At 38.7% G+C, this 13,878-nt stretch overlaps 1 protein-coding gene across 1 annotated transcript; it reads left to right on the top strand.

Moving 5' to 3' along the window:
• Positions 1-3,873: 3,873 nt before the first annotated feature.
• On the top strand, positions 3,874-6,987 carry LOC102223969 (urotensin-2 receptor-like). Its single transcript, XM_014468699.2, has 2 exons — positions 3,874-4,025; positions 5,719-6,987. The coding sequence occupies exon 2, from the start codon at positions 5,760-5,762 to the stop codon at positions 6,888-6,890; it is 1,131 nt and encodes a 376-aa protein (XP_014324185.1). The 5' UTR covers positions 3,874-4,025; positions 5,719-5,759; the 3' UTR covers positions 6,891-6,987.
• Positions 6,988-13,878: the final 6,891 nt, after the last annotated feature.

The following is a 13,878-nucleotide window of genomic DNA, read 5'->3' as shown; positions in this document are numbered from 1 at the left end:
TGTCACCCAAAGTTTAGTTTGATTTCTATTTTTTCCCCAAAAGATAAATCATTTAGTGTTTATTATGTCTAAGGTCAGTAATTAATACTTAATTAACTGATTGGTAAATTGATCCACAGCTGCTCACATCATACATAGTTATACATTTCTTTCAACACCTTCCATACAAAAGATGTTAACTGTTTGCTAACATTTTATAGTTTTATTAATTAAATTTTTCAAAAGAAAATATTTACATATTTTGTGGTAGCAGCAAGTGCTTTAATCTATCTAAGCAAGAAATAAAGATCACATTATATACATAATAATAACTAACATTTTTGAATCAATCCATATCATACCATAGTTGCAGAAAAGCAAACTGAATTTGTTTTTAAATCAATTAATTAATCGATATGAATTTATGGAACACATTTCAACAGCAAAGTGCAACACAAGGTGTTTTTAGAGAGAGCAAAAGACAAACATAAAACCATTAAAGCCACTTCATACACACTCACTAAAAATAATCAGTAAGTTGAAAGACTAAAATATAATAATTTAAAAAAATTATGTGATAAATTAAAAGAGAGATATAAATAAATCAATCACAGGGGATGAAAAACTCACAAATACAGCACAGATCAGCAAGGAAACACTTACGTTTCAAAGAAAGTGTTACATATACATACTGTATATAATACTTTCATGCAAATATATAATATTTATATAAAAATGAAAGAACTTACACAAACACAGAAGTTTTACACAAATAAGCCAAGAGCTACTATTTAGAAAAATATATGATTTTATTTTTTAGAAACATATTCCAAACATCCAGATTTAATTCGTTGGAGAGCTTAAGGTTAATAGAGCAAGTAGAAAATATGTCTGCAGCTCAGATGCAACAATCATTCTTCCAGCCATTAATTTCACAAAAAAACATCCTGATAATGTTTCCAACTCTCGTCTTCAGACCTGATTTGCATATAAGACTGATGCAGGCTAATTAACTGAGAGAAATGCACACAGTCCAGGTCAAAACTCAAACATGGAGCCCATTGCTCAGATAAATGTAATTAAAAATTATACTGGTTGCCTCCACTGGCTGAGATTGATGTCCTCTGACAAAGACAAATAAACAGCCCACAGCTCCAGCTTCTTTCCCCTTCATCCATTTTTTTCCATGACTACATGTATTAGAAATAAACAAAAGTGGATGTATAATACCTCACTATAATAAATGTTTGTAAACATTTTCCTCCTATTTTCCCTCCTGGTTTTACTTCTTCAGGTTTTTCGTTACGACAACCCTCCTACATTTCCATCCAATAAGCCTTTCTATAGGTGCATGAGGGAGGCAGACCTTTCTCCCCTTTTTTGGCATGCCTGTGCCAGGTATTTGCACAAATTCCTCACACCCCGCAGGGATAGGTATGTCCACTTCTTCCCCCTTCATCCCTTTTGAGTCTTTACTGCCTGTCTCTGTCTGTCTTTATGTACGAAGTGGACTAGCATGGACTCCCCACCGGCACCGACACGAGGCTCAGGCCTCACATTCTGCAGTCACAACTTAAATCATTTCCAAGCCGCCCGGCTTCTAGAAGCTGGCAGACCACAGCTGTGGGTTTGACAACTGCTGAGCCAAAAACAACTCGGCTGGTAGCAGGCAGCTGGGATCTGCTTCTGATATCTCCTGAAAGGCCGGTTTATTCAGTGATGCAGTCAGAGTGTCCACCAGTAAAGCTGCACTGCCTCCCGCATGGAAAGATGTTGATCCGGGCCAGTACATTGGATAGTTAATTTCCTCTGTAGTTTAAACACCAGATCATGGTATAAATCCCCTTGTGAGGGTTGGACAGATTGAGTGCGAACGAGAACTGTTGTGGTATTGACATTGGGCCAGAGTTGAACTGTTAGTTATGGAGGTGCGTCACAAAATGACAGCAAATAACAGCAACACGAGGCCCCGTTCTGAACTTCACACATGCAATGAGGCGAAACTGAGCTTAAAGTCCGTTTGAACGTATATAAAAAAAAATTCCATATCACAAAGTGTTCAATATGGTCCGAATCTGCTTCAGGTTGACTTTTCTGTCTTTGTGTTTTCCCAGAAATCTACCAAAAGGTCAGACTTTGTGTTTGGGAATTATCTTGAACAATTACTTCCAATATCTCTAATGAATCATGTATGTCTGAAACTTTGCAACACTTTCACAGCGGTGACTTCAGAGAGAAACTGTTTAAAAAAAACAACAACAAAAAAACATTTAAATGAATATGTGTGTCTATTGACGGTGTACAGAAGTACACTTAATTGTCTTAGATCATCATACAAGTTTTAATTCCAAACAAACATAACCTATTTAAATACAAATATATAATTTAATGCATTAAGAGAAAAAGTCTATTGCCATCCTTCTGAAATCTTGATTAAAGGTAATTAAACATATTAAATTTCATCAGCCGCACCCAGGCCTGATTATCAGCAGTCTGGCAACACAAAGTGGGCAAAAAGCATTTAAAAAATTACATGTCTGGCCCTGGCCTTTAGGATCAATCAGTCTATCAGGGTGTTACAAATTTCACAGTGAAAACCATCAACCACATGGAAAAATTGTGATCACTCCTAGTCTACCAAAATTATTCCTGGAGAGCATCTTCCACTAATCCAGGAAGTCACAGAAGAACCCAGAACAACACCTAATCCCTGCAGGCCTCAGATATCTGAGTAATAAGAGGCCAATCTGCTGCCCAAAACAAGCACAGCTTCATCAAAGAATATTTATGTTTTCATGAAATATATTCTGAAAACTGACAAGAAAATTCTAACTTCTGAAATATCAGTCAAATATAGAGGCTTACGTTGCTGACACCATGAATTCTACTTTCTAGCTGAAAACTCTGACTGAAAATGGCTGACCATCAGTTTTGGATGTTTGGGTTATGCAGGAATAATCAGATTATCTTCTAAATCCACAACACAGTCAGTTTAAGTTCACAAACAATATTCACTATAGCAATATCCTGCTAATCTATGAGACTCTTCTGATTTCCCTTTGGGATGAAATTGCAATTAACAACCTTAAAATGGACATCATGCATCAATGGTTATATGTTACCTGAAATTTTTACCAGTACTGGTACTGCGTTCTTAAACATTAACATAAAGTGTTTAGGTAAAAAGATTCCATATATTTTTCATTATAAAAAATTAAAAATGTATGCATTTTCATTAAGCAAATCAACATAGTTCCTCTTAATGAATGAATCGCTGTTTCATAAAAGAACGGAAACCAGCTTTCAGCTCAAAAATATTTCTATTTATTGTCAATTTATTGGTGCGAATGTAAATTTTTCCAGTAAATTCCCATTTAGATTTTATGCTTCCCTGAAACTATTAGAAAGTTATCAAACTATGATCAAGAGTATGATTTAATGTGGTTGTAAAGTACAGGAGAAATAAAAACAGACAGAAACAGAATGCTACTTTAAGTGTTTCAAATTCTTATAGGACAGCTCAGAGGCAAAGCAGCGGAAAGAAAAGCTTCGCATGAAGCCATAACTCAAAAACAACTGAGATGTGCAAATCATAATTATATGAAACATTTAGGGTTAAAGGGTCAAATCATTAAAACAGATTTCAATCACAGGCTAGATTATTTAGGAATAATTAAGTAAAACTCTGTACTGAATTAAATATGTTCTCACGTTTAGTTCACTCATTTGGGGGCTTTGCTGTGCCTAATATAAACATGGAGTCTGGATGCAGGAGAAGCCCCCTTGATTTCTCATCCCACCCCCTTTGTGTGACTCACACTGGATCCTCGGACTGACTCAGACAACTCAGAAACTGAGGACTGACAGAGAGCAGCGCTGAGGACTGAACCGCACACCCCAAACTTCACATGAAGCCCAGCTTTAAATATTAAATACCAATCTTCCTCATCTGAACGAACCAAAATGAGGAGATTTCAGGATGGGAACTGAGTGGTTTCAACCCAGGAACATTATTTTGTAACGTCCAGGATTTTACATCTCAGAAAGTAAGTTGAAAATGACTTAAATGTCATAAAATGTGTTTAATTTAAATGTATTTCAGTTAGAGTATTGGAAAATATAGGTTTTTCTCCCACAGATATATTCAAAATAGCATTTTACTACAACTAAAGTCAATGAAATACATTATTTAGTATGGTCTTCACGCTATTAAACATAATGCAACCAGCATTATTTTTCCAACAGCGTTGTTTAAAATGCAAGAGTTTAATTTAACTAGTGAATTCTTTTGGATTATTAAAATGTTCATAGTAAAATATAAAACACAGAGATGTAACGCGGTGTATTATGTATGTAATTAGTCATGTAAAGGGAGCCGCAGGAAGCGCAGCGGCAGGCAGTAGCCATCCGGGTCACAGGCCGAGTCTGTCAGCCTCATTTTGGTGTCATGAAGACATCTCTGCACAGAACTGTGTGTTTTGAAGCGAACATGATGCTCTCCTCTCTCAAAATGAGTGTTTAATTTTTTTCTCAACAGAGCGCAGCATCAGGCTTGAGTCCTGCTGCGTTATGACTCGGCAAATTTACACGCACCGGTCCCCATCCAAACCACCGGTGCGCAAAAGGAGCACAAGAAATCCAAACAAAACCTTGGCCATTTATAACCTGCTTGCTAATAAGATCGGCTGTCTTTCATGTTCCGGTACTGTTTCACCTAATTGCTGCCCAACTGTTGACCTAAAGGGGGAGGTTTTCCGTGCAGATTTACCGTCTTGAATTGAAGACCTCCCCTCCCTTTTAAAAAGCCCGGCCAACGCAGACTCCCCGTGTAACAATAAAACCGTGATGGCTGTGCCAACCAGAGCAGGTTTCTGCTGGAACATAAACCATCCTGGATTTGCTGACATTTTCATTTAATCATGTTTATGTGACATTCTTCACATTGTCTACTGTCAGAATTTGAATGGGGGTAAATGAAACTGAAGCACACAGAAACAGGGTTCGCTGGAACATTGTTCACAACATCCATGTGGTGACTGTCACAAGTGCTCAAATATATATACTGTATATATATAATTTATTATTTTTAGATCACTTATTTTTTAATTTGGAAACACTAATTTTTTTAAACACAATTTTCCACAAATATATTCCACAGAAAATGTATCTATTCTGTTTATGCAAAAGTTTAGACAGAAACTTTTAAACAGGATATTTGAAAATCTAAAAATAGAAACAAATCAATGGTTATTTAAAAATGACTAATTATTTATGATAGATATTTATTTTTCAAACAGATGCAGCATTTGTGGATCTAAACAGGTTCTATGTCACTGGATAGAGGGTGAAAATGAATCTTTGGATTGTAAAAGTTGCAGACCCCTGGTCTAGGTGGACAGCCATGTTCTTGATGGTTTGTACTTGTGCTTTATACTCTTTCTATGACCAGGTGATGGACTGAGTAGGACTCTGATTTGCATTCATAAGAAATTTTGAAAATTAATTACTTTATCCTCCATTTCACAATTAAGCATGATTTTGAATTAATCTACCTTATAAAATCAAATTAAAATACCTTGAAGTGTGTGGCTGTACCATAAAAAACACAATACAATATAGGCACTCTTAATTTCTCTAGAATCTACAGAAAATAACTCATGTCATGTTCTTCTCTACATCTGCTTTTATATTTTGATTTGCACCACATCACCTATTTGTCTTTCTTCCTCTCCTACACAGCAGTCTGACGATTCCCCCTAACCTGCTAACCTTTTAGCATAATGGATCCGTCTTTAGCTCCCACAGCTCTCTACACCCTCACTCCCATCCAGAACCTCTCAGCGCCCTCCTCCTCTCCCTCCATCTCTCCATCGCCCAGCTTTGCCTCCACCGCTCTCTTCTGCTCCCTCCTCTCACTCCTCTCCCTGCTGGGCATCACAGGAAACCTTTACACTTTGATTCTCCTTCTGAGGCGCAGCAGAGTTAGGAGAAGACGTGGAGCTGGACTGGCCTGCTGCCTAACAAGAATACCCGTCCCTTCCTGTCTTGCGAACTCTGCCTCTCCTTCCTCCCCCTCCTCCTCGCCCTCTTCCACCTCTCTTCACCTCCAGGTGCTGAGCCTGGCGCTTGCCGACCTGCTCTACCTTTTCACCGCTCCCTTCATCGTGTATGACAGCCTGGCATCCGGATGGGCCTTCGGGGAGCTGGGCTGCCGCCTCCTACTGAGTCTGGACCTCCTCACCATGCACGCCTCCATCTTCACCCTCACTGCCATGAGCATGGATCGCTACAGAGCAGTAGCCCATCCCCTGCGCACCTCCTCTTCCAGCTCCTCTAACCTGCTGCGGGTCACCCTGGCGTGGGGTCTGGCGGTGGCTCTTAGCCTGCCCATGATGATCACCTTGCACCTGGAGGATGGGGAGGACGGCGAGGGACAGCTCTGCGTCCCGGCGTGGGACGAGCAGAGCTCCAAGGCGTATCTGAGCGTGCTTTTCTGCACCAGCATCCTCGGCCCTGGGCTGGCCATCGGAGGACTTTACGCCACTCTGGGCCGGCTCTACTGGGTTTCACAGACCCAGCCAGCCTGGGCGAACGGAACCGGCGCGGCGAGCACTCCCCGAGCACCAAAACCCAAAGTTCTGCTCCTCATCCTGGGTATCGTCCTGGCCTTTTGGGCCTGTTTCCTCCCCTTCTGGATCTGGCAGCTGCTCCCCCTCTACCAGCCCGACATGCTTCGGACATTACCGGTGGGGACCCAGGTGACGGTGAACCGCATCCTAACAGGACTCACTTATGGAAACTCCTGTGTCAATCCTTTCTTCTACACGTTACTGACTGGGAAGCGGAAACCAAACAGGCAGGTGCTCGCATCAGCCAATCAGCTCTGCCGCAAGGGCAGCCCCCTGCAGTGATGTCACATCCTCACCAACCTCCTGAGTGGAGTTGACCCTCCACTGTCTTCAGATCAAACTACATTGGTGTCAAATGTTTGTGCAGCAAAAATCTTAATTTGTTTCGCTATAATTTTAAAGATATTTATAAATGTTTCCAGAGGTCATCAAAGGTCAAACAGCTCCCCACATTTACAAAATAAAACTAATTTGGTCTCAATCAATTTTACTGTTTGTAGCACATTTTTGAGGCAGTTGATTGACATCAAATTTGTTTGATTTTGTAGATGTGGGGGGGCTTATTGACCTCTGAAAACTTTCATTAATAACTTTAAAATGATAGCATCACAAAAAAAAGAGTTTGCTGCCCAAAGTTTGACACACATTTTGTTTAATTTGAGAAAGGTGGAGTGCACTAATGTGCAATTCTAAAAAGGCATAAGGATGCTTCAGAAGTTCCAGTATTGGCTACCAAAGATGGAAGCAATGAGGATGTTGAACAAATGATAGCACTTTGTACGAAAACTTTATGAAAGGACAATGTTTGCTTTACCAGAGAAAATAGTTGATATTGAATTTTACCTGAGAAAGAGGAAAATGTTTCTCAAAAATTCTAAAAAATTAATTGATACATCGCCTTACAAAAGTAACTTTTCCACTTTCTTTGCAGAACCACAGATGTCAGTGTATGTTATTGGAAGGTTGTGTGAAAAATCAACACAAAATAGGGCGTAATTGTGAACAAGAAGGAAAGTGTACCATTCATTTGAATTCAGAGCCCATGCATTGTAGAGACTGAAAGTTTTCAATCATTTTTAATTCTTGCTAACAATTTTCAATAAGATTTAGGTCTAATCCATTCCAAGATTTCAACATGTTCTGATCTAAACGTTTTTAATTGTCATTGTCCTGCTTGAACGTGAACATTCAACACAAACTGAAATCTTTTGCCACCTCTAACAGGTTCTCTACCCTGTATTTAGTTCCATCCGTCTTCCCACAGACTCTGACCAACTTCCCGGTCCACAGCATTACACTGCCACTGCCATTTAAATGGTGGATACATTGCTTTTTACGCCGCGCATAGAGTCTAAATAAAGCTCTGATTCTCTGTTTAGGTGGACGGTCTTTCCCTGGTAGGTTTGCATCTGTGGCATTTCCGTTCTCAGAAGATGGATTGAACAGCGTGATGATCAGAGCTCAGGGATAAAGTTTACAACGTTGACTCTGCTGTGTTTCTTGGTCGCCTTGATGCTGTTTATTGTCCAATGACTTCACAGAACAGATGGATTTAGATTAAGAAAAAGCCACAAACTGTTGGGCTGTGTTCACTAAAGATTTCAAAAGATTGCAATGAATTTTATTTCAGATTATTGGAGTGAAAGGGGCTGAACAAATATAAAGACTACAACTTTTAGAGTTTTATTTGCAAGACATTTTGAGAGTCATGTACCATTTTCCTTCCACGTCACAAATATGCACAAATTTGTGTTGGTCAATACCAAAAAGTTCAAATAAGACACACAGACGTTTGTGATTTTAACGAGAAAAAATGTGAAAAAGTTCAAGGTGTGAATATTGTTGAAAGGCACAAATTTATCTCAGTGGATGGAATTGCTTATATATTTTTTAATTTGTTCAGTATTTAACATAGCAATAATTAATATCTACAGAAATTACATGTACAAAGAAATGGAGTCGACTGGTTTATTATGCAAATAAAAACAACAATTTTAAGACTGCAGACCAGATATCATATGTTGCGAATGTGTTGCATTTCCAGTGAACCCTCTGACACATTTCTGCTTGTTTTTAGAAAAAACTCAATGAAAATGTTTATTTTTAGACAACTGGTTGTGTCTGGCCAGGAACTCAAGGGGATATTTTTCTGAGACATTGTTTGTTGACATAATAAATTATGTTTGAGCATGTCTGCAGGGTTTTTGTTTTCTGCTTCTGACCTTTGACATATCTTTAAGAAAAACGAGTTTTCTGTAATCTTGACCTGCATGTTTGGGTTTGGGTAAAAATGTACTTATTGTCATTAATTACACAATGTGCTGCATGGCCTTTCCTGCTATTGATGCTAAATTAGGTTTTTATTGTCGCATATATTCCTGAATAAAGGATTTGCTCTCTATATTTAATACAGTTATTTCCTCTTTAATACAGAAGTTATTTTCTAATTTTGGATCTCTAGCAAACAATACACCATGGCACAAAAGGTAACCAAAAGAGTGGTCAAGGCTATCCATCATAGTTTCTTCCAATACAGAAGGAAAAGAGAAAAATGGAAAGTTTGTTTTTTAGTTGCCCTGTGTTTTTTTTTACTTTTCCTGTAAGGACAAAACCCAAATCTGTCTGTCTGACTCAAAGGCTGCACTGCAGATCCTGCTGCTCTTTGACACAGATGAGCAAATACTGTTGTTTGACAGCAAGCAGAAAGGATGAGGGGGGGGGGATGCTAGAACAAATGGGATAGTGGCGTCGCACTTGCACAGTCAGATGCGCTAAATGTTTGGACGGATGGTGTCTGGGAGGAGATGTCTTGGGGTTTAAGAAATTGACCGTGGGATGAGATGTTTGCTGGTTTGATATATTTACGACTCATATCTGTCTCCCACACTGGACTGCTACATACCTCTGAGAACTTTTAGGATAGAAAAAACACACAAGATAATTAATTGACTCCCCAAAAATGTACCTTTAAAACTTTGAGTCAGTCTGACAAAAAAAAAAGAGAAAAATTTGTCCTATGCCGTTATATATTTGCTAAACTTAATGGAAGACATTTACTAAAAGGTTTTTATGAAAAACTGTATCTTTTATTGTAGCTCTAAACTAAATATTAGAAGAAAACTTCACACCAAAAAAAGTTCATTACATAATTCTTTTAAAATAATTTGAATACTGCTCATTTTTAAATAGTAATTAGGGTAAAGGTGTTGTTCAAATCTACATATTTGCAGTATTTGGAAGGAAAAAGTGACATAAACAACTAATCATAATGTCTGGGCTTTAAATAGCCTGAATTTTTCTTTACTAATCCAAAAGAAGTGACTGAGAATAAACATTTTGACCTACTAGTAGGGTTTAGGTGTGTGTTGACATTAAACAGCTTCCAGGAGTTTTGTCTAAAGTTTACATACGTTTATCAGAAACATGAAAATCACAATAATTTTGGGACATTTAATGTTTTTTTTTCCACAGTGAGATAATTATACAAGTAAGAACTAAAATGACTTTTTAAAACAAGAATTGAGTGAATAAGATTGAGTTTATTGAGAATTTTGTCTAAGACTCATGTTAGAATTATAGTCAAGCCATCTTTATTAGGGTCTTGTTTACTTTTTAAATTTTAATTCTCAAAAGGTCGATTATTCCATCAAAATTGATGAAAAATGGAGAATTACCTACAAGTTTTTTAACCTCACCTTAAATCCACAAATGGTTGAAGCTTCAATAAGACAGTCACATCCAAAACACATACAACTGGGCTTTAAATGGATAAAGTAAGCAATTATTAAACCTCTGACATTTTTATATTTATTTACAAGTATCTGGGCAAAATTTGCGTTGCGGACCTTTTTGATGGCTACTAAATGTGGTTTAAGTTAATATGTAAACGGTTTGTAAATATTCGATTTTGTATAGACTAGGAAAAAACGCACAGTAAATTCAAACGCATTTGTATTTTTGATTTCAAAATGAATCAAAGTGAAGAACTTGACAGGTCAAATAGATCATTAATGTCATGCATGTATATTTGTTGCACTTGCATTTGAATAAGAGCGTTACATGGCGAATCATGGCACCTGGAGAAGCTACAGAGGCCATTATTCCAGTGTGCCATGTGTTTCCAGTTACTCAGTCCGGTTACCTCTGAACATAATGTTCCAGATGCATTTATATTCTCCACAGCCATGTGCAGGCACAACACAGGGGGCGCTTCTGTTGTGAAGTTAATGCAAAATCCATTCACCTTTAGCAGACAGCTGAAACTTGCACAGCACATTTGTCCATTTGGATGGAATTTCTCGCAGACGAAGAGCCAACTTCATTTGAAATCACGAGCTTCCAAGTAAAACCTTGTGATTCTTGGACTTTTAGGTCATACCACAATGACAGAAGATGGAGGCTTCCACCTCATGTAAGGTGAAATGCTTCCAAAAATCATACTTTGCAGATATTAAAGCACACAGAGTGGTTTAATTTCTCTGAGTCTGCACACAGGACAGGTTTTTGGGCAGAACTCCATATATCATGTGATTAAACTCCCTTCAGGTCTGCAGGGATGACTGAGTGTTTGATAAACTTTGAATACATGATGTTTGGTCAACCAAACAAAATGGATGGAAAATATTGTCTCAGTGAGGAGACCGCCTGATCCATAAACTTGGTGTTGTTCTTGGTTCATACGTTGCCAGCGCCAGCCGACCTGCTCCAATAATAACTTTCGTCCTCCCCTGGAACAGAAGCTTTTGATTTCACCCTGAGACTTAAAGCAGCGTCTTCCTCTGCTGGGCGCTGGGAAACGCAAGAGCAAATATTTTCTTTTAGAGCTACGTTACTGTGTTCTACCTGAAGATTTCATAACTCCAGCACATGTCAGTTCCTGGAACCACCGAGCCTCTTTCCATTCCAGCTTCGTCCCATCCCGCCCACCAGGCTCTCCCTCCTGGCCAGTATCGGAGGCGGCTGCAGGTACCCCTCCCCTGGGCGGCCCGGTCAGGAAAGCACCCCGCTGCGCAGGCGAGACAAGGCCAAAGCGCGGGCCAAATTCATGCTGTGAGGTGCAGAAGAGGCTCCCACTCTAGACATACACAAAAAAGATTCCCCTCTGGTAAATTCAATCCCCCCTCATCTGTTTTTCGTCTTTTCTGCACCAACTCCTTTGGTACAAAGATGACAGTTCAGATGGTCACAGTGGGATTTAAAGATGCACAACTTTGCATCTTGCCTTAACTTGGAAAAGTATTCACACCTCTTAAACTTTTTTTGTTGCATTTTATTGGAATATTTTATGACCAACACATGGCCCATGGCCACTCGTGACTAGGTGGAAGGGAAGTAATACAAGGATTTCTTTTCTTCTTTTTTTTTTTTTTTTTTTACAAATAAAATACATTTTAATCTGACCCCCTATACCTGCAACTAAAATCAGGTGTAACCAATTGGATTGCATTGTCAGAGGTCACATATTTAGTAACAATGAACTATTTAAACTCATTATAAATCCAGCTGTTCGGTGAAGTTTGTTAGAGAACATTTAATAACCAAGCAGCATCATGGACAACAAGCAACGCAGCAAACAGGTCAGGGAGAAAGATGTGGAAAAGTTTAAAGTAATTTCATAAGCTTTGAACAATCTTTGTAAACATAAGACAAGTTTTAAAAGTGCCTACAATATAAAACGTGTTACTTAAAGAACCTCTATTTTACTTCTTACTTTGTTTTATGAAAAACATCAAACCGCTACAAGGATTCAATATAGTATATTATCCCAAACAGAAATTAAACATTTCTGAAGCAAAAAATAACATACTTTAAGGCCAAATGACAAAACAACTTACCATATTTTATTTACCCAGTGTTAATTTATATAATTGGTGCATCTTATTTCAATTGAAAGTCCCTTGCTGATCCAGTTAGGGCAAAAAATTGTTCTAGTTACTTTCTACTGTCAACAATTAAAGTGGCTTTAGGTCAAAAACAAACATTTGTAGGCAAAATCTGAAGTTTTTCTGTTTGCAAATTGTAAACAGATTAAATAAAAGTGATTTGCTCACTAGCAGACATTTGACCTTAAATAAATCTCAAACAACATGGACCTTTAAACATGAAGTCTGAGAAGCCAGACCAAAAAAGTTCAGATCTAAATCCAATTGACTTGGAAATGAATTGCTACCAATGTTCTCCATGTGACTGAGCTTGATGTATTTTACAAAGAAAATTTGACAAAAATGTCAATCTCTAGATGTGCAAAGCTGGAAAATATATCCAACACACCACACTTTTCAGATTTTCACGCATTAATAAAATTGAAAACCATTTATTTTTCTTCAACTTCACAATTATTCACCATTGTGTTGGTCTATATGACATAAAATTCCAGTAAAGTACACTGGCATTGTTGTGTAATGCGACATAATGAGGAAAGGAGGAAGAGGCAAGAATAATTTTTCACAGTCCTGTAAATCAGTTCCAGGAAAACCAGCCGGCCTCTCGTGTGAAACACACACCCACATTAAAGAAAAAACAGTTCGCAATTACCAGCCTAACAGCAAACAGTGAAAACCAGGTTCTTACACTGTTTCTTTGTCCAACGCCTCCGAGAGGCGCCCTCCTCCCGTCACGTCCCCTGATCTCACACCCCGGTGTCAGCCACCGAGATCAGGCGGACCCCCCCCAGAGGTCAGGGGTTACATTAACCAACACGCAAGTTACAGTTCGCACTCCTGCTCCTACCACAGAATGCCTCTCTTACACAGTCTCCCTCTCAGCGTTTGCTTTGAGCTTTTTACTCTCGCAACGTACCCCCTGCAAGTTGTCACTCCTGTCAAAGCAGGCGTAAGAAAGCAAACTAAAGTTGCATGCATTTTGAACGACATTTAAAGATGTAGCGAGTGGGAAAACTTACCTTAATCCTGAAGCAAGTCCAACAACGAAATCCTTCCGTTTCTTTGCACTACAGGCTTTTATTTCACCTCGCCAAGTGTGATCCAAAAGCGATGAGAAGCGGGTCAGAAGTAGCAGGGTCTGCTGACCTCTGACCCCACATGAACCCCAGGGTTTCACTGCTAGACCAGAGATCTGAGACAAAAAAACTGACCTGTAGTAGCTATTTCCATTGAAATTTTACCTAAATGTATCAATGCCTGGATGACCAACTTAGAGGAGGAGCTTACGAAAAACCAGAGAAGCGTCTTCACTCTGCAAATCAAACTCTATGGGGAGAAAACAAAGGTGATGGAGAACACCCTCTGAAATGTACAGCACATTTCAACCC

The sequence above is a fragment of the Xiphophorus maculatus genome, chromosome 3 (assembly GCF_002775205.1).
Source record: "Xiphophorus maculatus strain JP 163 A chromosome 3, X_maculatus-5.0-male, whole genome shotgun sequence".
NCBI lineage: Eukaryota > Metazoa > Chordata > Actinopteri > Cyprinodontiformes > Poeciliidae > Xiphophorus > Xiphophorus maculatus.
The sequence above is the reverse complement of the archived record's forward strand: the minus strand, read 5'-3'. Positions and strand labels throughout refer to the sequence as shown.

Coding starts and splice junctions, on each gene's coding strand:
- LOC102223969 (XM_014468699.2), top strand. CDS start 5,760: ATGGATCCGTCTTTAGCTCCCACAGCTCTCTACACCCTCACTCCCATC.